The sequence below is a fragment of the Lithobates pipiens genome, unplaced genomic scaffold (assembly GCF_037356315.1).
Source record: "Lithobates pipiens isolate NorthernLeopardFrog02 unplaced genomic scaffold, aLitPip1_a1.2 Scaffold_8, whole genome shotgun sequence".
Classification (NCBI taxonomy): Eukaryota; Metazoa; Chordata; class Amphibia; order Anura; family Ranidae; genus Lithobates; species Lithobates pipiens.
In genome coordinates, this window is record NW_027507903.1 from 259,590,370 (window position 1) to 259,617,473 (window position 27,104).

General features: G+C 45.0%; 1 protein-coding gene across 2 annotated transcripts in view; it reads left to right on the top strand.

Moving 5' to 3' along the window:
- LOC143961848 (solute carrier family 23 member 2-like) overlaps positions 1 to 27,104 on the top strand; it is a 282,179-nt gene that overhangs the window by 104,118 nt on the left and 150,957 nt on the right. For both annotated transcript variants that reach the window (XM_077471183.1, XM_077471182.1), the window contains exon 7: positions 3,362 to 3,518. In XM_077471183.1, coding sequence (XP_077327309.1) covers positions 3,362 to 3,518 — 157 coding nt within the window. The remainder of the gene's footprint in view (positions 1 to 3,361; positions 3,519 to 27,104) is intronic.

A 27,104-nucleotide genomic window follows, 5' to 3' on the forward strand; every position in this document is an offset into this window, starting at 1 on the left:
GTACAAAACAGACATATAGAAAAGTCTAATATGCAGGATGTGTATCACATAACTGGTTAGAAGACAAGATGACAAGAGGGGTTCCCTTACCTGTGGTCCATACCCCCTGGAATAGAGAACAGGGGATGAGATGGTACAGAATGACATGAGTGTCAAAAGTCCACAGATGGTGGTTGGCAACCAAAGAGGCTGACAGTGTAGAGTAGTGGTTTGGAGGCAGGCTGAAGTCCCACTAGGAAGTCAGCAGCATCATGGTCAAGAGATAGGCGACCAGGTATTCAGCAGAACTGTGCTCAGGAGACAGGCCAAGGTCACACAGGGAAGACAGCACAGATGAGCCCTGGTCAAGAGCTAGCCAGTCAGCAATGAACAGGCAGACAAAGCCGGGGTCAGGATTACCTCAGGTCACAACAGAAAATCAAAGCAGAGATTATTCCAGGAGCAGGCTGAGACAGCAACATGTAAACCGAATGAAGATACAGATGTGGATTCAGGTTGCAGGGTAACAGCTTAAAGGCTGGTACACACTGGTCAAATATCAGCTGGTATTTGCTGTTTTAACAGAAACCGGCCTACATTCGGCCAATGTGTACAACAGCCTGTCTGACAGAAGTTGGCCAAACGTCTGGCTTCTGTTTAAAGGGCATGCTGGAAAACCAGCAGCTGATCGGCATTCAATCGGTGCTTGCAGCCAATGGTTGTTATTATTATAATTATTGTTATTATTATACAGGGTTTATATATATTTATAAACAGTTTGCGCATCGCTTTACAACATGGGGGCAAACAGTACATTTACAATTCAATACAGGAGGGATCAGAGGGGCCTGCTCGTTAGAGCTTACAGTTTAGAAGGGAGGGTCAAGTGAAACAAATGCCGTGTACACACGTATCAGACTATCTGGCGGACAAACCGCCGGACTGTCCGAACAAGCTATCTGCCCACACGGTACTTTTGCGGTTGACTAGGTCCGCCGTACCGCCGGACTATCCGCCATACTTTTGAAATGAACAGACTCGCCTACACACACGGAGGAAAGCCCGTTCATTTTAAACATGTCTCCAGGTAGCTGGGACCAGCGAAGGAGGTGTCGCTGGCCCCTTCACCTGGTATGGACTTAAAGGGGAATCCCTACGTCGAAAAAACTTTATGGGGGTCCCTCTCTAGGTCCATATCAGATCCTTATCCGAGCATGCTACCCGGCCGGCCAGGAAAAGAGGTGGGGACGAGCGAGCGCCCCCCCTCCTGAGCCATACCAGGCTGCGTGCCCTCAACATTGAGGGGTGCTTTGGGGAAGGGGCGGCCTTGATGAGGACATGGGCCTCTTCCCGACAACCCTGGCCGTTGGTTGTCAGGGTCTGCGATCTGGGGGCTTATCGGAAACCGTGAGCCCCCTTTAATAAGGGGGCCCCCGGATCCCGGCCCCCCACCCTATGTGAATGAGTATGGGGTACAATATACCCCTACCCATTCACCTGTGAAAAAAAATAAAAAAAAAAACACAACACACAAGGGTTAAAATAGTTTATTGCACAGCTCCGGGGGTCTTCTTCCTTCTTCTGGGGTTTTCTCGCCGGACTCCTCCGCTATCTTCTGCTAGCTCTTTTACTAGCGGAGGAGCCCGGCTTTCTTCTTCGCTACTGCCCTCTTCTTCCGACTTCGGGGGTCTTGTCCCCCTCTTCGGTTCTTCTTTCCTGGGCCACCGCGCCTTCTTCTAGCTCTTTCACAAGCAGCGGGAAAAGTCAGTTCATTTCAAAAGTATGGCGGACTAGCACACACACGGCCGTATTGTCTGCCGAAATGCGAGTCCGGCGGGCATATTTATGTGCAAAACTACTTTCTTAGTCCGCCGGACTTTTGCGTAAGAAAAAGTCTGCTGGAGCCCACACACGGGCAGATTGGCCGGCGGACTTGATTCCGCCAGACTTTTCCCCCGGATTGTTTGATCGTGTGTACACGGCTTAAGGGTGACAGCTGTGGGGGATGATCAGATGGAGAAAATGAAAATAAAATTGTCAGGTGTGGGTAGGATAGGCTTCTCTGAAGAGGAGGGTTTTCAGGGATCGTTTAAAGGCTAATAGAGTAGGAAATAATTGGATAGATTGGGGTAAGGAGTTCCATAGGATTGAAGAGGCTCTGGAAAAGTCCTAGAGGCGAGCACGGGAGGAGGTGATGAGGGAGCTAGAGAGCAGGAGGTCTTGAGAAGAAGGAATAGAATGGTTAGGTTGGTATTTTTAAACTAGGTCAGTGATGTAGCTGGGGGCAGAGTTGTGGATGGATTTGTAAGTAGTTGTATTTTTAATTTAATTTGTTGGTGAGCGTAAGCCAGTGAAGGGATTGACAGAGAGGAGTAGCAGACACAGAGCAATTGGTAAGGTGGATGAGTGTGGCGCAGCATTCATGATGGATTGAAGGGGGATAGACTATGTAGAGGTAAGCCAATGAGGAGAGAGTTGCAGTAGTCAAGGCGAGAGATTACCAGGGCGTGAATTAACAGCTTTGTTGTGTCATTGGTTAGAAAGGGGCGTATTTTGGAAATGTTGCGGAGTTTGAGACAGCAAGATTTGGACAGTGATATCAAAAGCTTCATTGAACAAGCTGAAGTTAGAAGCTGATTGTTTACTAGGCACAGCTGCACCAGATTATGTGGGACCCTGGAGAATAAAATGGTGGTATTTGACCTTTTTCTATGTCAACTCTTTATCACATTTTCAGTAAACAATATGCTTAAGCTCATTTTATGACATGCAAACACAATATATAACTCAATATTTTGGGAAAAATGTAAACAAAGTTGAAACGAAGTTGCCTATCATACCCAATATGTCAAGCCCTAAATGTGCGTGTACCCATAAAATGGTGACAACTTGAGTTAGGCAATAGTTACATCACTGGCTTCACACAAAGGGTATGATATTCTAAGAAGTTTATTATTAATTTAATAATTTGAGCCTGTGTTTACTTTCACATAAAAGTTCAAACACTCCTACGCTCACACAGGGGTAAATCTACTGCAGTTCTCCTCAGATTGTGGAATCTTCAACAAACTGCAAAAACACACAGGAGGATACAACCGCCTAGTGCGTTACAACCACAGATATTTATTAAAATTCAAACACAATAACATACTTACAAACAACACAAACAACGACTGGAATTGTTATCTGTATTGCCTGCTCATTCTGAATAAATATGGGATTCCTGTACACATGAAAGGACGATTGAAAACAGTGTAGATTTATTTGGCCAAATTAAAAAATGAACAAATTCCATACTATTTTGCTGCAAGTGTCTATAATTACTGTTTTTACATTGTAAGAAGAAGAAAGAATTAAAATGTCACTTTCAAACTCTTTCAAGGTATTAATAGGAATGTGCTTATCATGGCTGATTTGTTACATTTTGACGTACTGCAACATTTTCCCAAGAGACCCAGTAAATTATGGATATGCTGCTCGGACTGATATTAACACTGATGCCATAATCAATTCACCTTGGTTTCATATTCCATATCCAGGTATGGTTGATTCTACAGTTCTGGGTAAACACACAAGCAAAATCTCCTGTCTCCCTTTTTTAGGTCAGTGTTATGCCCTGTACACACGACCAGACTTTCCAGCAGACTAGGTCCAACTGACTTCCTGCCGAATTCTGGCGGAGTTCCGACAGACTTTCCGAATGAACGGATTTGCCCACACATGACCTGACTTTCTGGCAGACTAGGTCTGCCGGTCTTCCCGACGGAGTTCCGACGGACTTCCAAATGAACGGACTTGCCCACACATGGACTAAAGTCTGTTCATTTTGAACATGATGAGTTACGACGGGACTAGGAAAGGAAGTCAATCTCGCCGCTTTTATCGGCAAGATTGACACCTTGCGAGCCCTGTTGCCTGGTATGGATTTTAAGGGGAAGCCCCTATGCCGAAAAAACAGCGTGGGGGTCCCCGCAAGGTCCATACCAGACCCTTATCCAAGCACGCAGCCCAGCCAGTCAGGAAAGGAGATGGGGATGAGCGAGCGCCCCCCCCCCTCCTGAGCCATAGCAGGCCGCATGCCCTCAACATGAGGGGTGAGTGCTTTGGGGAAGGGGGGTGCATAGGGCCCATGTTGATGAGGACAAGGGCCTCTTCCCGACAACCCTGGCCAGTGGTTGTTGGGGTCTGCAGCGGGGGGCTTATCGGAATCCAGAAGCCCCCTTTAATAAGGGGACCCCCAGATCCCGGCCCCCCCTACATCGTACCCCTAACCATTCACCTGGTGGAAAAAGTGTCAATAAGAAAACACACTAGACAGGTTTTTAAAGTAATTTATTAGGCAGTCTTCTTCCAACTTCGGGGGTCGCCTTCTGACTTTGGTGGTCTTTTCCGACTTGTCCATGCTTTCCGGTTCTTCGCCCGCTCTCTGGCCTCTTCTCCCGCTCTCCGATTCTTCTCCCGGGCTCCTCAGCTATCTTCTCCTCTTTTGCTAGCGGTGGCCCGGTTTTCTCCTTCGTCGTCTTCTTCTTCCTTCTTCTGTTCTTCCGATGTTGACACAACGCTCTCTCCTGCTGTAATGTTGTGGACATGGTACGCAATGACTTATATAAGCATGGGATGGTGATCCTGCCCCTTATGACGTCACAGTCCCCTGGCATGCATTTTCCTATTGCAGTGAGCACGAGATGTACAGTACTCTGCAGCCGAGAACCAGCATGATAGGATCGCACTGGAAACATTCTCGCGGACAGGTGCTGTAGCTGCCCTTGCGTCGTATTTGGTCCGTCGGACCAGCATACAGATGAATGGGTTTCCCGCTAGGAACTGGGTCCGGTGGAGTTCCGGCGAGAAAATTTAAAACATGTTCTATTTCTAAAGTCCGTCGGATTTTTGGACAGCGAAGGACGATGGAGCCCACACACGATTGAATTGCTGTCAAAAAGTCTGGTCGTGTGTACGTGGCATTAGATATCTGTTGTGTTGTTCAAACTTAATGTGAAATTGTAGAAAAACATTTTTTCAAGGTATGGCAATGTAAGTCAAGTGCTTGTGTTTAGCAGATCATTTTATTTTATTTTTCATGTATTACTTCAACCATGACACAGCTTTCATCTAGAAGTGTAAAAAAATGGAAATAAGATCTTGGTTTTCCACGTTTTTCACTCTTTGATAAATTAGACTTTTGTGTAACCTGAATGTGTCAGTTTTATTTTTAAGTTTTATGTATAACAGGTAATTCTTTGGATGTAATTTTTTTAAGTAAAAAACTCGTCAGTTTTTTGCCCCTCCAGTTTGTAACAATAGTGCTCCCCTCACCCTCAGTATTTAAGCTTTTATTTATAAAACCATTGAAATCTGGTATTGAATTACAACCATAAAGATACAGCGGTTCTCAATGGAATCTACTGTATTTGAAAAGTGGAGAACATCAGAAAGGAGCTATAGAGAAAAGAGTAATTTAGATTTTTCAGTATATATTTGACTACCCTTGAGTACAACTGTGGAATATAGCAATAGTAAGGAACATTTATCAGTTTTGCCACTTGGTGAGACATTGTTAAACTGAAACAACGAAAAAAATTATAGGTAGGATTTACTAAAAGATTGCAGCTTATTTTATAAATTCTCTCTTCTGGTACTTGAAATAAAACTGCATTGGAATAAAACACACCTGTGACCAAATGTGTTTTAAGTATAACACTGTCTTTTATTCTTACATAATTGGCTCAGTCCTGTCTGATATATTTGTACAAATGGTGCAGTTAGCAGTCCAGGAATGCAAGTGCTGGGGTTTTAAAACCACACAAAACATATGAGAAATATTTTCCAAAAAGAGGAATGACTGGTTTGCCCTAGACTTGTCTTTGGTTCTGTCAAGACTTGCTTTATAACTATCCCTAATATTTTTGAGAGAGGGTGATCTTTTTACTGGACATGAATAGTTTAGGCTGCTATTTGTGTGTAATAAATGCTGCTTTTTCACAGTGCCAGTTATTATGCCTGGTACTAGAGCTGGGTAAATGGTTGGAGCCAAGCAAAAGTTTGTTTGCAAACATTGCCTGTTCTCTCGCTCGGCGAATACCCGAATTTCCAGGGCGTTTGGCAGATGTTCGTCCCACTGAATGCCCAGCAATGCACTGCGCCCTTAACAGTGCATTCTAAGTCCTGATTGGACAAAGCTTTACCCAATCAGGGTGCAGTGAATAGCTGATTGGTAAGGGGCGGGCTGGGAATCTGGTCACAGTGTACTTAACAACCGATGAGTCATCAGCTGTCAATGAGCTTCCCCACTGACAGCTGAATAAAAAAAATATATATTTATGGCAACTAAAAAGTGAAAGAAAGTGGTCTCCCCAAAATCCACACCAGACCCTTATGAGAGAATGCAGCCCAGCAAATGGGGGGGGGGCAAACTATACCAGGCCACATGCCATCAACATGGGGGGGGGGTGAGTGCTTTTGGGCAGGGCCTCATCCACACAACCCTGGTGGTTGTGAAGGTCTGTGGGCAGGGGGCTTATCAGAATCTGGAAGCCCCCTTCAACAATGGGGCCCCCAGATCCTGGCCCTTCCCTATGTGAATGAGTATGGGATACATAGTATCCCTACCCATTCACCAAAAAAAGTGTCAAAAAGTAATAAAACAGTTTTTAACAATTCCTTTATTAAAAAAATAAAAACAATGTCCCCCAATGTAAATCCATTGTCAATCTTGACTCTGCCACCACTGCTGGACCCGGTAAAAGAAAAAAAAAAAACGCTCCGCTGGCAACTAAGACAAAGTGTCGAATGCCTGGCTTGCCATTTCACAGTTCTTATATATAGTGGGTACAGAGCAGAGCCACCTGGTGTTCGTTACCTGGTGGCACCACCCCCCTTGTGACACCATGTACAGTTGCATGCTGGGTCAGTGATGTCACAAGGGGCAGTGCCACCAGGTGATCTCGCCAGGTGGCTCTGCCCTTACTTGTATACAGTAAGAACTGTCGAACGGCAAGCCAGGCATTCGGGTTGACAGCAGAGCGATTTTTTTTTTCTTTTTCGGGTTGGCGGTGGTGGCGGGCGTTGTGATTCATGATGGATTTACATGGGTTTTTTATTTAACCACTTCAGCCCCAGAAGGATTTACCCACTTTCTGACCAGGCCATTTTTTGGGATACGGCACTGCGTAGCTTTAACTGACAATTACGCAGAGGTGTAGAGCTTTCTTTTGATGGTATTTGATTACCTCTGCGGTTTTTCGTTTTTACGCTATAAACAAAAAAAAGCGACAATTTTGAAATAAACCCAATATTTTTTACTTTTTTCTTTGAAAAAAATCCCCCAAAAAATATTTCTTTATCAGTTTAGGCCAATATGTATTCTTCTTCATATTTTTGGTTAAAAAAATCGCAGTAAGTGTATATTGATTGTCTTGCGCAAAATTTATAGTGTCTACAAAATTGGGGATATGTATTTATATATATATATATATATATATATATATATATATAAAACAGAGGCTGTTCCTCTACAGGGGGGGTCTGTGCTGATTGATTATCAGCACAGCCCCCCCAAGGATACCCACACTGGACCACTAGGGATGCATATCAGTGCATGCCCATCCATGCCCATCTGTGCCACCTATCAGTGCCCATCGATGTTGACTATCAGTGCCCATCCATGCCACCTATCATTGCTGCCTTTCAGTGCCCATCAGTGCCGCCTATGTGTACCCATCAGTGCTGCATATCAGTGCCACATATTAGTGCCCATCATCAGTGTCCATCAGTGCCACCTCATCGGTGCCCATCAGTGCCTCCTTATCAGTGCCCATCAGTGGAGCCCCATCAGTGCCCATCAGTGAAGAAGAATACTTCCTTATTTAGAAATACGTTTTGTTAACAGAAACAAAATCAAAAAACGTTTTTTTTTTTTCAAAATGTCTTATTTTTTTATTTGTTTAGCAGAAAATAAAAATCCCAGAGGTAATTAAATACCACCAAAAGAAAGCTCTATTTGTGGGAACAAAATTATAAAAATGTTGTTTGGGTACAGTGTAGAATGACCACACAATTGTCATTCAAAGTGCGACAGTGCTGAAAATTGGTCTGGGCAGGAAGGTTTATAAGTGCCCTGTATTGAAGTGGTTAAGGAAGGAAATAAATTCTGCAGATTATACTGAAAAATTACAGATACGGTAAAACTCTGCAGTAGTAAGTTTCAGATTGTAATCACTTAGTTTTTAGTTTTTCTTGAGCAGCTGCTTTTAAAATAAAACAGACTGACTTTTTAGGATTTGCTTCAGGGAAAGTAGCATTCCAGTGACACATTGTACATCTTTAATCCTTTCCTTGTATGGTTCTTGCTAATAGAGATCAGACATATTCTCACTTAGGTCAATCTATTGATGTTAGCAACATGCACAATTTATCAGGTCGCCTGTCTTATGGTGGTCATAGACTGGCATTTGTTTTAGAATAATGGGTAGTAAAGCATATGTCTGTCATGCTTATTGAATCTTCCCAATTTAACCACATGCCTTAAAAACAAGCGTAAAAGCTCTTTTCTCTTCTTTCTGCATGTCACATTTTCTAACGTACAGAAAAAAATCAAATGACTGCTCCTGATAATCGGAACAATTTTACAGCATCTCTGCACACTCTGCACAGTACAGTACACAGTCATATTATTTTAAAGGCATTATACACTTTCAAATGTTTTTGTATTTTTAACCACGTATTATGCCACATACACACGATCACAAATTCTGCCAGCAAAAGTCAGATGCGAGCGTTTGGTCAGAATTTCTGACCGTGTGTATGCTCCATCAGAATTTTGCTAGCAGAATTCCAGCCAGCAAAAGACTGAGAGCAGGTTCTCTATTTTTCGGTCAGAAAAAGTTCCTATCTGAAAATGTGTTCGTCTGTATGCAATCCGGACGCTCAAAAAATCACGCATCCTCAGAAACAATTCGCCACATGCTCGGAAGCATTGAACTTAATTTTCTCGGCTCATTGTAGTGTTGTATGTCACCGCGTTCTTGACACTCGAAAGTTCAGAGAACTTTTGTGTGACCGTGTGTTTGCAAGGCCAGCTTGAGTGGAATTCCATCGGAAAAACCATCCAAGTTTTTTCAGACGGAATTTTTTATCGTGTGTATGGGGCATTAGAGTAGTTATATCCATATCTTAGATTGAATGCTCTAACGAGCAGGGCCCTCAGATTCCTACTGTATTAAAGTGTATTGTATTTGTACTGTCTACCCTCAAGTTGTAAAGTGTTGTGTAAACTGTTGGCACTAAAAAAAAACCTGTATAATAATAATATTTTGTTTGGTTGCCTTACCTTGTAATGACAGCGTGTTTCTGAGGCTTCGTTCGGTTAGAGAAAGAGCAGTGGAGAAGGTGGCTGGTTGACCGATGCTTTTAAACAATCTTTAGTCCTGAGCACCCAGGGCTGTTAGGTTTAAGCAACCATTGACAGCATCTGCATTATATGGTGCAGGAATATCTAGGGGCAAGAGCAGACTTGGAGACCTTTCCCACTGGGTTACTGGTAGGGATGGCCTTGCGGTTCGCCCGGCGGTCGGACAAATTTTGCGTGTTCGTGATTCGCCAAACCGGCGGACTTCTGGCGATGTTCGCATGGCGGACATGTGCGTTTACATTGTGAAAGAACTTTGACTCATGATGACACATCCATCATGGGGTACAGGACAGCCAATTGAAACATTTCAGCAAATGGACAATTGGACATTCCCCCTACCTTATAAATAGATCTGATCTGGCGATCATTTTACATTCTGTCTTTTGTCAGTGTAGGGAGAGGTTGCTGTGTGGAGCAGGGACAGACTGTAGTGACACAAATCACTAGCTATTAGGTCCACAAAAGTCCTTTTAAGGACTTGTATAGGTGTACAGTATATAGGGTTCTGGTGCACTGCTGCTGACTGCTGTGCTGCTGATTGCTGAGTGCACTGCTGACCGATTCTGCAGCTGTATTTTGTCAGTGTAGGGACAGGACGCTGTGTGGAGCAGGGGCAGTCAGTTTAATCACTAGCTATTACAATTAGGTCCATTATTCTATTTGAATATTATGCGCTGTTTTTTCTACGGGTGAATTGATTTATCCATCCACCTCGCAGATTTTTGTTTAATGTTTTTTAGTGGTTTTATTGATTTAATACCTTTTAGCGGTTTTATTGATTTAATACCTTTTAGAACAGCTGCTTAAATTCCACAACTCCCAGGTAGAAAGCATATTCTTTAATGCTAAGCGCCTTTTATTTGCGTGGTTAACGGGCGGAGGTTATCCTAAGCAAAGGCACATATTGGTTCTGGTGCACTGCTGCTGACTGCTGTGCTGCTGATTGCTGAGTGCACTGCTGACCGATTCTGCAGCTGTCTTTTGTCAGTATAGGGACAGGATGCTGTGTGGAGCAGGGACAGTCAGTTTAATCACTAGCTATTACTATTAGGTCCATAAAGGTCCTTTTAAGGACTGGTATAGGTGTACAGTATATAGGGTTGTACACGTATAATATACTTTCTTTCAAATATAGAAAGCCTATTATACTTGACTGCTGACCGATTCTGCATCTGTCTTTTATCAGTGTAGGGACTGAGGGACAGTCTGCAAATCACTAGCTACTAGGTCCACAAAGGTCCTTTTAAGGAATGGTTCTTAATATTTAGCTGCCGTTATAAAATAAACCTTATCATACATAAAAACAAACAACGTGGTTAACCTGAAAATTCAAATCCAACCACTAACAGCGCTAATACCACATCTCCATGTAATCAATAGTTATCTATACTGAACATGTAGTATTTTTACATCCAATAAGTCTTTTATCAGAGTTTATGTCCACAGACAAAGGGTTAAAAGCTGAGAGCACACTATTCCACATCAGTGAATGCAGTCCTTCATATTCGTTTAAATCTTCAAAAAATATCTGGATATGCGTGGTTATGGTCCTACACCTTCACCATGTGCTGTTCCACCTCCGTGAGTATATATATAGATGGCAGCTTACCAGACTCCCGTCACTTAAGAGCCTATCTCCACTATGTGGAACTCCTCTGTGTGGTTCTGTGTATCCCGCTGATTGCTCTCACATTGATAGTAGACATGCAAAAGATTCAAGGGGTCTCATATAGTGTAATACCTTTTATTTAGGGTTCAACAAAATCCCTGCCCCCCTTGCATAATATGCTTACATTAAAACAATTTAAAAACAGCCTTTAACATTTGGGGTGTTAGTGGTGCCGTACAGGCGCCTCACCGGTAGTCTGCAGGTCTCATCCGACGCAGTCTCCGTGTGTAGACCCGGGTCCTTGTCGGCTTTACACGTATAAAATACTTGCACATATAGAAAGCATAGTATAGTGCATTTCCACTGTGCAGCATTGTGACTGCTGAGTGGTTCTGCAGCGATAAAAAAAAAAGTAATATAACTGGTGTGATAGACCAGTGGCCCTCACAAAAGACAGATTGAAGCGGGGTGTTATATACCTTCTTCCACATACATAGTGCACTTCTCTAGAGACTTTTGTCACAGGATCATTTAAAAATGACAGGCAGTGGAAGAGGCAGGCCCTTCCGCAGGGGTGGTAGAGTAGGGCAGGAGCAACAGACTTGAGCCAAAGTGGCAAATTGCAGAAGGTGCTTGCAATTACGTCAAAGGACGCACCAGACTTGGTTGAGTGGCTCACTCAGCCTAAGCCCTTGTACACACGGTCGGAGAATCCGACGGAATGTGTCCTATCGGACAGTGTCATCGGATAATCCGACTGTGTGTGGTATGCATCGGACTGATTCCGTCGGAATATCCGTCGGACCCAATTTTCCAACATGTTGGAAATATTTCCCGACCAACTGGGCCTGTCGGACATACTCCGATCATGTGTAGAGAATTTTGATCGGACCAAGTGCCACGCATGCTCAGATCAAATTCCTACATCAAAGCTATTGGCTACTAGCCTGAATGTAGTCCCATTGTAACTAAATTACGTCATCACGTTCTGAAAGATCGGATTTTTCGCCAACTTTGTCCGACCGTGTGTATGCAACAGTTTCGGACAAGATCCGACGGACAAAATCCGACGGGCAAAATCCGACGGATTTGGTTGTGGAAATCTCCGACCGTATGTACAGGGGCTAACTCTTCTGCACCCTCCTCATCTTCTCGATCTGCACCCTCTTCACTCTCTGCTGTGTGCACCCCCAAAGACACTACCACCAACAACACCACCACCATATACCTTCCACTTGAGTCACAGGAATTATTTTCCGATCCATCAAAAGACATTTCCGATGTGCAGCCATTCTTGGCATTGGATCAGGAAGAGGAGGTAGCTACAACCGCCACTCACTAGTCCGACGACAGTACCCAGATCAGCCCAAGGAGGAGGTTGGTCCCCGCTGTTGCTGCCTACTCCGAGATCTCTAATTATAGCGGTGAGGAAGGTGACGTTGATGATGACGTGTCTAGTGATGTCATGTTGGTGCCCACAAGAGAGGAATAGGAGGGGAGTTCAGAGGGAGATATGGACCAGCAGATAGGGAGGAGAAGCAGGCGAAACTAAGATTGCACAGGAGGGACAAAGCAGACTGCTAATGTATCAGGAGCGAGGCATCAACCATGTGCGGTCACATCTGGTGCTCCCAGGACGCTGGCACATGGCAGTGTGGGCTTTTTTTTAACGTGTCCGCTGCTGACAATAGTGTTGCCATCTGCAATCTTTGCAGTCAACGCATAAGTCGCGGTAAGCCCAACACTCACCTAGGGATGACTGCCTTAAGAAGACACATGAGCAGCCATCACAGAGCCCAGTGGGAGCAACGGAACCCACAAAGCCACACTCCAGGATCTCACCATCCAGCCTCGTCTTCTACTTCTCCTCCTTCTCCTCACAATTGTCCTCCACTCCACCTTCCATCATGCCGTCCTCATGTTTTTCTGCAAAAAGGCAGGCTTCCATGGGCCAAATTTTCGGTCGTAAAAAAAATTACGCCGGATATTCCTCTTGCCCAACGGTTGACGGCTGGCTTGTCAGAACTGATAGCCTGCCAACTACTGCCATATAAACTGGTGGACTCTGAGGCCTTTTGAAAATTTGTGGCCATTGGAACACCACAATGGAAGGTCCCAGGAAGGAAGTATTTCTCACAGAAGGGCATCTATATGGCCATGTTCAGCGGCAAGTGAATTTATCTCTGGCACACAGTGTCGGTGCCAAGATACATCTGACCACAGACATGTAGTCTAGCAAACACGGGCAGGGAAGGCATATAACTTTTACTGCCCACTGGGTGAACCTTCTGATGGCCGTCAAACATGTAACCCGTGGCACCCGTGTAGATTTGGTTTTACAGCCACGGATTGCATGCAGGCCTGCCTCTTCTTATCCTCCTCCTACTCCATCCTCCTCCCTCTCCTCCTCAGCTGACTCCTCCTATTCCACTGCTCGCCTTTCTTCCGCTGTGCTGCCCGAGCTCCCCAGAACCTATTTGACATGCCAGGTGAGACGTTGCCATGCTGTGCTGCATCTGTTGTGCCTGGAAGCCAAGAGCCACACTGGCCCTGCACTCCTTTCAGCTTTGCGTTCACAGGCAGATCAGTGGCTAACACCGCTCAATTTGACAGTTAGTAAAGTGGTGTGTGACAATGGTGCCAATCTGCTTAGCGCATTGAAACAGGGCAAAATTACACACGTGCCATGCATGACACACGTCTTAAACTTGGTCATGCAGTGATTCGTTGTCCAATACCCTGGGGTCCAGGACATCTTGCAGCAGGCAAGGAAAATCTCAGCCCATTTCAGAAGATCTTAGACGGCCATGGCTCGCCTTGCTGACATTCAGCGGTGACACAATCTGCCGGTCAGATGTCTTATTTGCGATTGCTCGACACGACGGAACCTTCTATATGCTTGATAGGCTGCTCCAGAAGAAACGTGCAGTTAACGACTACGTACGAACTCTGCGGCAGAACAGGTTCTGGGGAGCTTGGTTTTTTTTCACCGCGCCAGTGGCTGCTCATGCGTGACGCATGCAGACTTCTGCGGCCATTTGATGAGATCACCAAACTGGTCAGTCGCAGCCATGGCGCCATCAGTGACATCGTACCTTATGCCTTCTTTATGGAGCCTGCATTGCGTCATGTCATTGATCAAGCCGTGGAGGAGCAGGAGCAGGAAGATGAGGAAGGCGCAATGCTGGATGAATTCCCGGGGAGGGCTACTCTATCTGAGACAAGTCAAAAACAGGAGTCTGAAGAGGAGTCAGAGGAGGATGGTGCGGGGGCGGATGAGGAGGAGCAAGAAGAACATGCTTTAAACCTTTCTGGGATCCCTGTTGTTGTGCGTGGATGGGCAGAGGAGAATGAGGAGGACGACATTATCCTGGATGATGAGCAGGAGCAAGGCCACCACACCGCTTCCAGTTTAGTACAAATGGGGGCCTTCATGCTCCAGTGTTTTAACAGGGAACCCGTATAAAAAGCATTAAGATCAAGGACCAGTACTGGGTGACAACGTACTTAGACCCCCGGTACAAACACAAAATGGCGGAAATGTTACCACCGTCACAAAGGGCTGTCAGAATGGAGCACTTCCAGGCCTTGCTTCGAGAAATGCTGCATTCTGCTTTTGGGTGCGCTGGCAGAGGAGGAATTCCCACTCCCAGAGAAAGAGTGGCGGATACCAATCCAACAGCGCCTGCAAGAAGAGGGCGGTTTGAAGATGTGTTGGTGACTTCTGATATGAGGTAATTCTTTCAGCTGACCCATCGACAGGTCTCATCCGGATCCAGCATCAGGGAACGCCTAGACCGACAAGTGTCTGATACATCGGGTTAACGGCTGATGTGGACGCTCTGAGGAGTGATGAACCCCTGAACTACTGGGCTTGACCTCTGGCCAGAGCTTGCCCAATTTGCAATGGAACTGTTGGCTTGCCTCTCGTCCAGTGTCCTGTCCGAAAGGACATTCAGCGCAGCAGGGGGGATCGTGACCGATAAGCGCACTTGCCTAGCTCACGACAGTGTTGACTACCTCAAATTTATAAAAATGAATGAGGCATGGATCTCGGAGGAATTCAACACATGTGACTAGTAGACCATGTATATGCATAACTCTATAAATGATTTATTTAATCGAGCACACAGACCTTTTTTCTACCTTTTGGCTCACTTCCTTGTACAGTGCTGGTGTCAGTGCTCTCTATCTCGGTGCTGGTGTCAGTGCTCTCTATCTCAGTGCTGGTGTCAGTGCTCTCTATCTCGGTGCTGGTGTCAGTGCTCTCTATCACAGTGCTGGTGTCAGTGCTCTCTATCATGGTGCTGGTGTCAGTTCTCTCTATCTGGGTGCTGGTGTCAGTGCTCTCTATTTCAGTGCTGGTGTCAGTGCTCTCTATCTCGGTGCTGGTGTCAGTGCTCTCTCTCTATCTTGGTGCTGGTGTGGTGTCAGTGCTCTCTATCTCGGTGATGGTGTGGTGTCAGTGCTCTCTATCTGGGTGCTGGTGTCAGTGCTCTCTATCTCAGTGCTGGTGTCAGTGCTCTCTATATCGGTGCTGGTGTCAGTGCTATCTCTCTATTTTGGTGCTGGTGTGGTGCCAGTGCTCTCTATCTCGGTGCTGGTGTGGTGTCAGTGCTCTCTATCTCGGTGCTGGTGTGGTGTTAGTGCTCTCTATCTCGGTGCTGGTGTCTGTGCTCTCTATCACAGTGCTGGTGTGGTGTCAGTGCTCTCTATCACAGTGCTGGTGTCAGTGCTCTCTATCACTGTGCTGGTGTGGTGTCAGTGCTCTCTATCTCGGTGCTGGTGTGGTCTCAGTGCTCTCTATCTCGGTGCTGGTGTCAGTGCTCTCTCTCTATCTCGGTGCTGGTGTCAGTGCTCTCTATCTCGGTGCTGGTGTCAGTGCTCTCTATCACGGTGCTGGTGTCAGTGCTCTCTATCACGGTGCTGGTGTGGTGTCAGTGCTCTCTATCTCGGTGCTGGTGTGATCTCAGTGCTCTCTATCACGGTGCTGGTGTGGTGTCAGTGCTCTCTATCACAGCGCTGGTGTCAGTGCTCTCTATCTCGGTGCAGGTGTCAGTGCTCTCTATCACGGTGCTGGTGTCAGTGCTCTCTATCATGGTGCTGGTGTCAGTGCTCTCTATCTGGGTACTGGTGTCAGTGCTCTCTATCTCAGTGCTGGTGTCAGTGCTCTATATCTCGGTGCTGGTGTCAGTGCTCTCTATCACGGTGCTGGTGTCAGTGCTCAGTCTCTATCGCGGTGCTGGTTTCAGACAGTGAGGGAGATAGCAGCGGAGAAGCCAATCAGCAGGCAGTGCCAGTGCCATGGCTGGGGATCAGCACTGGACTGGCACCACCGGACCACTGCAGTGGAGCCCTGCATAGGTGGGGGTAAGGGCCGGGCAGAGGGAGGGGCTCAAGCACAGGTTGGCACACTGGGACACTGGCACAGGACTGCGCTTCCCTGACTGTGGCACTGATAATCTCCTGCACCCCCTTCATAGCCTGCCCTGATCTTGCCTCTCCTCCATGGCCTTCATTGCGCTCCTGAATTGTAAAAATGTCACAGATAAAAAAGAATGCTTGTTGTTGTCGATCCCAGATTCACTTAATACTTTTGTTATGTCAGTGTCCATGTTGTGGGACTATGTGTGCACAGATAGTAAGTATTTTGTGGCCTAAAATATGACCTGTAGGTTTTTAAGGTTCGCCTGCCATTACAGTCAATGGGGTCCGCCGTGAACTTTGCGGTTCGCAAACTTTTGGCTGCGTTCGTGGTTCGCTTATCATATGTTGCCAACTGAGCCCAGCAAATGCAGCCACTGTGCCCCATCACATACAGCCAATTATGCCCATCATATGCAGCCAAATGTGCCCATCATATGCAGCCACTGTGCCCAGAAAATGCAGCCACTGTGCCCCATCATATACAGCCAATTGTGCTTATCATATGCCGCCAACTGTGCCCAGCAAATGCAGCCAATTATGCCCATCATATGCAGCCAAATGTGCCCTGCAAATGCAGCCATTGTGCCCATCATATACAGCCACTATGCCCATCATATGCAGTCAACTGTGCCCTATCATATGCAGCCACTATGACACCTGCCCACTCGTGACGGGTAGCACGGGTCAGGCGGTGGCTGCTATGTCCTTCATGCGTCTCGTCTTGCCTTCTTCGAGGCGATCAATGGGATCACTTGTGCCTTCAGCCAATCAGGTGATGGGTATTAGACCCGTCCCTCCTGATTGTCTGAGAGGCAGTTCAGTGTTAGAAAAGCAAATATTAATTCGCTTTTCGAACACGTCTGGGTGGACTCCACCTTTTTTGAAGCCTATTAGAGCCTATGGCTCTAATCAGGTGCTTCAAAAAAAAAAACACCCCCCCACCACTGTAATTCAGATGCGTGGGGTCTAAAAAGGGGCCAGACACCTAAAGAGGGTTTGGCAGCGATGACCATGGATAGATTCATGCTATGCCTGAATCTATCCATGATACATATATATAGGGGGGTGGCTGGAGAGAGGGGGTGGCACCCATGTGCCCTCAATGGAAGGGCCGCCACTGAAATCAATCCCACTGAGTTGATCGTGTTACCCACCATTTCCAAAATGTATGTGTAGCACTGGCGCTCGAAGGAGCGGCTGATTTGATTTGGGCCTGCACTTGACACAGCTGTGGTGCAATACAATACAGTACAATATAATATATCACAATATACCTGTATTGTCCTCTCAGGATCCACTGGCTCCACCTGCTGGGAGAAAACAATACTCCACACAACGAGGTACTTAACCAAAGTATATTTTACTATATATATTTGTAAATCGCTGATTACAGCAATTGTACTGTCATCCAACATAGATTGACAGGACAAACGAACATTGATAAAACAGTTACAAACAATATATATATATATATATATATATATATATATATATATATATATATATATACACACACACCGTATTTATCGGCGTATAACACGCACAGGTGTATAACACGCACATTAATTTTAAGAGGGAAGTTTCAGGAAAATTTTTTGTATTGGCGTATAACACGCACACGCTATTTGCACCCGATTTTCATGGTGAAAAAGTGAGTGTTATACGCCAATAAATACTGTATATATATATATATATATATATATATATATATATATATATATATATATATACATATGAGCTCTCCCTACTTTTACAGCTATGTGTGAGATCTCACTTAAAGTACTCAGTCTTTATCTTCTGATCTTCACTAGCAATGATAACTCCTTATAAATTTGTAATCCAAGGTTAAAGCTGTTAAAGTTGAATTAAGGATGATCCTATTGTTGCTTCCATAAATATAGTACAATGCTTGAGGTATGATAGTAAGTAGGCCTTATGCCTGCCTAGTATCAGTTTCTATACCCCTCCTCCGTGGGACTAAGTATCCCAGCAAGGCCTGTATATAAGTCTGACTAGGTGCAAGGTTTAGAAAACGGTGGGTAGCAACCCGCTCAACAACTGGAATGGAAGCTCGGTATGGTAACTTTGGTCCGGTGTTTGCAGCTTGCTTCTGCATCAGCCGGCTCCATCACTCCATCCCCTTCCAACAGGTGGACCTGGTCTGATGCTCAAATGAGTGTCTCTGGATCATCTCAATCCGATCACTGTGTCTCTGGCACTTCAGGTCACTCACACAACCGAGCAGGGTTGCTTTCCACAAGGGAAATGGGCCACTTCCTCCGGGAGGCCTCTGCACAAGTCAGGCCATGCGTTCACAGGCAGGTCATGTGTATCTGCTACCCAACATGCAGTGCAAGAGAGGATGTCCATGGGTAGGTCACCTGGCATCCTGGGTAAAGGGTCAACTCCCCAATGTAAATAACAGCCCGTTCACACCTGAACGTTTTGTAGCCCTACGCCTGAAGCTACAAAACGCTGGAGGGGAAAAAATCCATTATTCTCAATGGAGATGGTTCACATCTCCACTCCATGTCGCCTGAAGCCCTACGCCTGAAGCTCAAACAAGTTCCGGACCCTTTTTTGTCGAATTGGGCTGATTTGGGCGTTTTCATTCCCATAGAAACTAATGGAAACGCTCGATTCGAGCGTTTAGCGCGACAACGAGCGTTTCTACGGGCGTTTTGACGCTGTATCTGCTCAAGAAAAAATAAGCAGATGAAAAATATTTTTTCTATTGGCTGAAAAAAAATGCCGAAGTTAAAAAACGCTCGTTGTCGCGCGTTGTAGTGTGACAAAACGCTCGTTGTCGCGCGTTGTAGTGTAACAAAACGCTCGTTGTCGCGCGTTGTAGTGTGACAAAACGCTCGTTGTCGCGCGACAAAACGCCAGTAAAAACGTTCAAACACGCTACGCTCAGGTGTGAATGCAGCCTGACAGTCACTTCCTGTAAATAGTTCAATGCTTGAAAACCAAAAATCATTTAAGTTCACGTTCAGTATTTGGCCGCTAGATGATGCCAAACACTAAGCTATAGAACTGTCCATAAAATTTCATTATAATTACTAATACACATCAGAAGAAAAGGATACCAGCGCTACATATGCAATTTTGGGCACCTCCACAAAAGATAGATTAGATCCCCGTGGTCCCTTTTACATCTAGTACAAGTAGGCTCCAATAGGATACCTATTAGATGCAATCTATGCAGAGTATAATAAGCACATAAAATAACTTATAGTTGAGTCAGCTTTTGGCACACATTTAGTGATCAAGTCACCACAGACTGAAAGGCCTCTTCCCATTGTTCTCCTGTCACTGGACCTACATCTCACTTCTCTGCTACTTGCAAGAGGTGGTCTTTGAGAAAGTACTGCAAAAGCATTGTGTAGCACTGAGATATACACTCACCGGCCACTATATTGGGTACACCTTGCTAGTACTGTGTTGGACCCCCTTTTGCCTTCAGAACTGCCTTAATTATTTGTGACATAGACTCAACAAGGTGTTGGAAACATTCCTCAGAGATTTTGGTCCTTGTTGACATGATAGCATCATGCAGTTGCTGCAGCTATATCGGCTGCACATCCATGATGCGAGTATCCCGATCCACCACACCTCAAAGGTCCTCTATTGGATTGACTGTGGAGGCCATTGGAGTACAGTGGTCACTCATTGTGATGTTCAAGAAACCAGTTTGAGATGATTTGAGATTGGTGACATGGTGCATTATCCTGCTGGAAGTAGCCATCAGAAGATGGGTACACTGTAGTCATAAAGGGATGGACATGGTCAGCAACGATACTCAGGTAGGCAGTGGCATTTAAACAATGCTCAATTGGTACAAAGGGGCCCAAAGATAATATCCCCAACACCATTAAACCACCACCACCAGCCTGAACCATTGATACAAGGCAGGATGGAGCCATGCTTTCATGTTGTTTTTACGCCAAATTCAGACCCTACCTTCTAAATGTCGCAGCTGAAATCAAGACTCAACAGACCAGGCCACATTTTCCAATCTTCATTTGTTCAATTTTGGTGAGTCTGTGCAAATTGTAGCCTCAGGTTCCTGTTCTTAGCTCACAGGAGTGACAGGAGTTGCACCCGGTGTGGTTTTCTGCTGCGGTAGCCCATCTGCTTCAAGGTTCGATGTGTTGTGTTTAGAGATGGTATTCTGCATACCTTGGTTTTAACAAGTGGTTATTGGAGTTACTGTTGCCTTTTTATCTGCCAATTCTCCTCTGATATCAACAAGGCATTTTCGTCCACACAACTGCCTCTCACTGGAAATGTTCTCTTTTCTTTGGACCATTCTCTGTAAATATGGTTGATATATATATATGTAGATATGGTTGTGTGTGAAAATTCCAGTAGATCAGCAGTTTGTTAAATACTCAGACAAGCCCGTCTGGCACCAAAAACCATACCATATCAAAGTCACTTAGATCCCTTTTCTTCCCCATTCTGATGCTCGGTTTTAACTTCAGTTAGTCTTCTTCACCACGTCTAGAAGCCTAAATGCATTGAGTTGCTGCCATGTGATTGGCTGATTAACAATTTGTGTTACCAAGCAATTGAACAGGTGTCCCTAATAAAGTGGCCGGTGAATGTAAATCCAAGATTCAGAGAACTGGATAAGATTAATAACTGGGTTGTAAGACAATTGCATTCTCTAGAGTTACTCTGAGCCCTAATTGAATGACGCAACTGCTTTATTGTCTTTGGTAATATCAGATTCATCATACTGTAAATCATTTCTTCATACCATATTGCTAAAGAAAACACATTAGAGGCAACAAGGGACGTTCGGTAAGGTTACGCGGTAATTTAAAATTGAGGAAATCCAAGGAAGTCAGAACAATGGCAGGAAAATCCAGATGTTTTAAATATTGTCAACAATTTAATATGGAAAAGTAGGATTTGAAGTGGTCTTTGCAACATAACAATTGTATTTTTATGTTACTTGCAGTCCTGCTTGCCTCCATGATTTCAGTGCATTGTTGCTGGATGAGGACGCATGAGATTTTCTCATGAAAAAAACTTCTGCAAGTTTAAAGTACAGGCACCTAGTGTTGCTGGCAAAAACATTTACCTGTCATCCACACCTTCCCAGCATTTCTGTTTCAATAAAGTGACAGTGTTTAGTGGTACGGCACTATAGTCCCCTTCTTTCTCTGTGACAATATGGGGCTACTTATGTGAGTGAGAACTGTCCTGGGATCACCCAACTGACTATTATTAAACAGTACATCATCATAACAGAATTGTCTGCTGTCTGCTGTGATTAGATGACTACTGTGGCTTAATTTTAGGAGCTTTGGACTTTTTTAACTAAGGGGTCTGATGTTCCACTAATCAAAAAGTGTTTGCATTTGTAGTGGAGCACAAGCATTTACAAGGATTGCTGGCACCAGTGGTTCACATGCCATAAGGACTTTATAATTTGCACTTATTGCTGAAGTGAACATTTTTGCATGTGTTAGTGGGACATACCCACTATTTCTGTATTGTGTTTCATATAATTCTGTTTTTTTTTGTATTTCACATATTTTTTATGTATATATTTGTAGCGCCTTCTTGTGTGCTACTAGTGGTAGTACAGGCAAACCATAGTCTGGCCCAGGGATGAACCTGAGTAACTGAATTTGAGTCAGGGTTATTAGATGCCAGGGCTGGGTGACTCTTCTAGGCAGCTCTCCGGTGCCCCCCCCCCCCCCGTTTCTAGAATGTTCTGAAAGTTTGTGGGCGGAGGCTAGGAGCGCTGTCTTGCATATTTAGGGGCTCTTAGCCAATCCCTAGGTTGGGGGCTTGGCAGGGAACTAAGAAGCTCTTAAATAGACATGAGCTAGGCCAGCAGGGGAGTCCGGTGGAAGATGGAGATGCAGTGCTGAGAGAGTCAGTGGCCCTTGAGGGATCTCTGCTGGGGACGGGTTTTATCCAGCTCGGGTGGCTGGCCCGGAAGGATCCTACCACAGGACAGAGTTGGAGGAAACCGTTCCGGAGAGGCAGCAGAGAGAAAGGACAGTGTGTAGATCAGCACGGTGCAGGGACAGACAAGGGGTGAGACTGCCAGCTGTATCAGGTCTCTCTTGAAGATGGCAGTATGCTAAATCTTCATCCAACCTTGCCCTGGGAAATCCCAGTTGGACAGGACTGGTGCAGAGTGTCAGTCAGGAGGACTGGGAAGAAGAAGCAGCCACGTGGGCTAGAATTTCTGCAAACAGTAGAACTGGGATCAGTGTCTACAAGGAAACAGAAGTTTTTGCAAATGAGTTCACTCCACATTTGCTCCTTTTTAATGGGCTGAGAGTTCCTAGCCTGTAAGACTGTTAGTTCCAAAAGGGAGTGAACTCAGCGGAACTGTACAAGGATCAAATTTGTGCAGGAGGAAGAAGAGGAGCTGTAACTAGGAGGAGGAAGTTGTCCCTGGATTTTGTGCTGTTGTCAATTTTGGGCATTCCATGAATCCCTAACCCCATCTAAGTTATCATCCCTTCAATGAAACAACAAAGGATACACAGGATTGTTTCCCTGTGTATGGATGCATGTTGAAGTTGCCAAGTGACTTGCTGTGCAGCAGTGGGCAGCCCTGACATTTGCAACTGCTACAGAGTACTTATTGTACTGTGGCTGGACAGTAGGTAAGAACCTTGGCTAGGCCACAACTTAAGAGGCAGGTTTTATCCATAATTATTAAATAGAGTGCATTATTTTAAAGACAATAGCCCCACATTTTTGCAGTTGCTCGATAGTATGTGCACAGTTTGGTGGATCACTGTAATAGGTTACAAACTTGGAGATATGGAGAATAATTTACACTACAGTAAACGTTAGAAATTTTTGCAGTTGTGGTTCAGCTGCAGAAAAACTATGTGTGGCACCCTTACAGTGCCTGAGCATCTGACTAGTCTACATATTTGAAGATACAAGCAGTAAACATTAGAATTTTTGCAGCTGAGGTAGAGTTACATACTGTAGAAGGTAAGGATGAATAAAGACAATAGTCCATCGAGTTCAACTTGTGTAGGTGTTTGTGTGTCAGTGTCAATAATCATTTCCCATAACCAGTGTATGTTGTGTTCACTAAGATGCATGTCCAAACGTTTTAAAAAAATATAAATTCTCTCCGTTGACACCACTAATTGTGGAAGAAGGTTCCACATTCTTATTGCCCTGACAGTGAAAAACCCCCTACGCAGCTTAAGTTCAAACCACTTCTCCTAAAATCTCATTGTGTAGCCCCGTGTCCTCTTACACTCCCCGAGACTGAAACATTTTTTTCGTACTCTGGTGCCCTTCTTGCCACTTGACAATAGTGTATGTGCAAGGACCAATGAAACCACACATGTTATGATAAAACGCAGAAATTATCTTTACTGCAATATTTCTGTGGAAAAGGGTAACACAGAATAGCAGTAGATATTCAAGTAATGCAACTGGAGATCAATAACTGACTCACTACTACTGTATTCAGGTTGTTTTTAGGGGATTCCAAACCTGAGAAGGTCCCCAAGAGCAGAGGCACACTTAACTTGACCACTGGGCACTTAAACCCCCTTCCTAACCAGACCAATTTTCAGCTTTTGGTGCTCTCACATTTTGAATGACAATTACACTGAGTTCCCAGCATAGCTAGAGAACTGACCATGGTTTGCTCTCCTGCTCAGTTTTTAATGGGAACGCAAGGGGATGAGCAGGGACGGCGGGATTTCACAAAATGGAAGCAATACAAAGAGAACTGGATATTTTCTCGTACAAGTACATGATACAGGCACATTTCAGGAATATGACATTTTGAGTTAATACACTAGAATGTAAATATTAGCTAAGTATGTGTGAATAGAGATGGCCTTGCGATTCGCCCGGCGGGCGGTTCGCGGCGAACTTTGCTCGTTCGCGATTCGCCAAACCGGCGGACTTCTGGAGCTGTTCACGGCGGACATATTCGTTTACATTGTGAAGAACTTTAACCCATGACACATCCATCATGGGGTACAGGACAGACAATTGAGGCATTTCAGCACATGGACATACCCCCTACCTTATAAATAGACCTGATCTGGCGGCCATTTTACATTCTGTCTTTTGTCAGTGTAGGGAAAGGACGCTGTGTGGAGCAGGGACAGTCAGTCTAATCACTAGCTATTACTATTAGGTCCACAAAAGTCCTTTTAAGGACTGGTATAGGTGTACAGTAGGGATGAGCTTTGAGTTCGAGTCAAACTCATGTTTTATGTGAAATCACCCGTCGCTGGATCAGATCAGCCATCGCTGGATCCCGGAGAGATGATCATCCGTCACTGGATAGCAAGAGTGGATTACCACCGCTGTAATCTTTTTTTTATTTTTTTTATTTTTTTTAATTTTTAATAAAGGAATTTTTCAAAAGTGTGTTTGTCTTATTTAACTATTTTTTACACTTTCTTTGTGAAATTTCAAACAGGGGGGGGGGGGCGGGATCTGGGGGTCCCCTTGTTAAAGGGGGCTTCCAGATTCTGATAAGCCGCCTGCCCTCAGACCCCGACAACCACCGGCCAGGATTGTGGGGATGAGGCCCTTGTCTCCATCAACATGGGGACATGGTGCTTTGAGGGGTCACAGACCCCCAAAGCATCCTCCCAATGTTGAGGGCATGTGGCCTGGTATGGTTCAGGAGGTGGGGCGCTCTCTCGTTCCCCCCCCCTCTTTTCCTGTGGCCTGCCAGGTTGCGTGCTCGGATAAAGGGTCTGGTATGGATTTTTAGGGGCATGTAATTTTTTATTTTATTTGACGCAGGGTTCCCCTTAATATCCATACCAGACCTGAAGGCCCTGGTAATTGAATTTGGGGGAACCCCACGCTTTTTTATTTTTATTTTATTTTTTATCAATGACTTTCAATGAGTGTTCTCTGTATTATGGGAGCCGACAATTCATTATAGCAGCGAGTGATTTTAAATGACTTTTTTTTCTGCAGAAATGACACTTTGTGCAGGGACAGTTCTAAGCACAGGAAACATGCGCCCCTTCACAGGCATACTATAGACACCCCACAGGTACGAAATTTAAAGGAATATTACACTTTTATTGTTTCACTTTAATCATTATTAAAATCACTGCTCCCGAAAAAATGTCAGTTTTTAAAACTTTTTTTTGCATTGATCCATGTCCCCAAACACTTTTTAGGACAGTAACTTGCATATTAGCCTTTAAAATTAGCACTTTCGATTTTGAACGTTCGCATCCCATATACTTTAATAGGGTTCTAAAGTTCACACGAAGTTTAGGTCTGTTCGCAGGCTCTGGCGCGAAACCGAACCGGGGGGTGTTCGGCTCATCCTTAGGGTTGTAATACACTTATAATATACTTTCTTTCAAATATAGAAAGCATATTATAGTGCACTGCAGTGCTGCTGAGTGCTGACCAATTCTGCAGCTGTCGTTTCTCAGTGTAGGGAGGGACAGTTTGGTGTTTGGAGCAGGGGCAATTCACTAGCTACTAGGTCCACAAAGGTCCTTTTAAGGACTGGTATAGGTGTACAGTATATAGCGTTGTAATACACGTATAATATACTTTCTTTCAAATATAGAAAGCATATTATAGTGCACTGCATGCAGTGCTGCTGACCGATTCTGCAGCTGTCATTTCCCAGTGTAGGGACAGTTTGGTTTTTGGAGCAGGGACAGTCTGCAATTCACTAGCTACTAGCTAGCTACTATTAGGCCCACAAAGGTCCTTTTAAGGACTGGTATAGATTAAAGATTAAAATTTTGGTATAGATTAAAGATTACAATTTTGACTCCATCAATCTGCACATATTTATTTTTTCTGTCCTGGGCTTATTCCAGAGACTGTGTCTGATAGAGTTCTTCCTCAAGGTTATAGCTACGGTTTTCAGCCTCATTTAACCTAGAAGTATGTTCCCCTAATTGAGCTTGAATCTTTTGCATGCCTGTGCTGACAGCTTTTCCACAGAGGCAGCAATCATAGGGGAGAGGAGAGCAGCTACAGCCTGGGCCAAGAGTTCAGTATGATGGTCCTGCAATGGCGGAGGTATCAGGGGTTGCTGCATAAATAGTGTTGGTGCAGAGCCAGGCAGATGTGGAGGGGCAGGGGACTGCTGGGATGGTGTTTCCCTTGAGGTTGTCTGAGCAGCTGTATGTTCGCCTACCTCAATTTAAGGCGCCGTCTCCTCCGGAGGGGCCGCGCAGGCTGGAGTTGTGTAGGCCGCAGCCGGGGCCTCAATTTGCGGTTGGGCCTGCCGCGCAGTGGCGGTCGCGTACGATCGCGGCCCGGATTTTTCCACAAACTGGTCCATCATGATGCCGGTGTTGTGGGGAAGGCTGCCGGTTGGTTTTGCGGGCTAGAATGCCTGTTTTAAATGCCGTTTTTGAGGCTGGTTTGCGGGAGCTGTGTGAGGGGACAGCTACTCCATACAGCACCGAAACCGGAAGTCTGGAGGTTTTTAAGGTTTGCCTGCCATTAAAGTGAATGGGGTCTGAACTTTTGGCTGTGTTCGCGGTTCGCGTTTGCAAAACGTCCCGTCGGAAGTTCGTCCATCACTATGTGTGAATGTGTCTTAAGAATGAGTGACAGATCTATATATGCTGCCCTGTGTAGTTATATTTAGAAAAAAAGCAGAGTTTTATACTCTCATTTTAGATTTACAGTAGTATGTAAGCCTGTTTATTTCTTTACCTC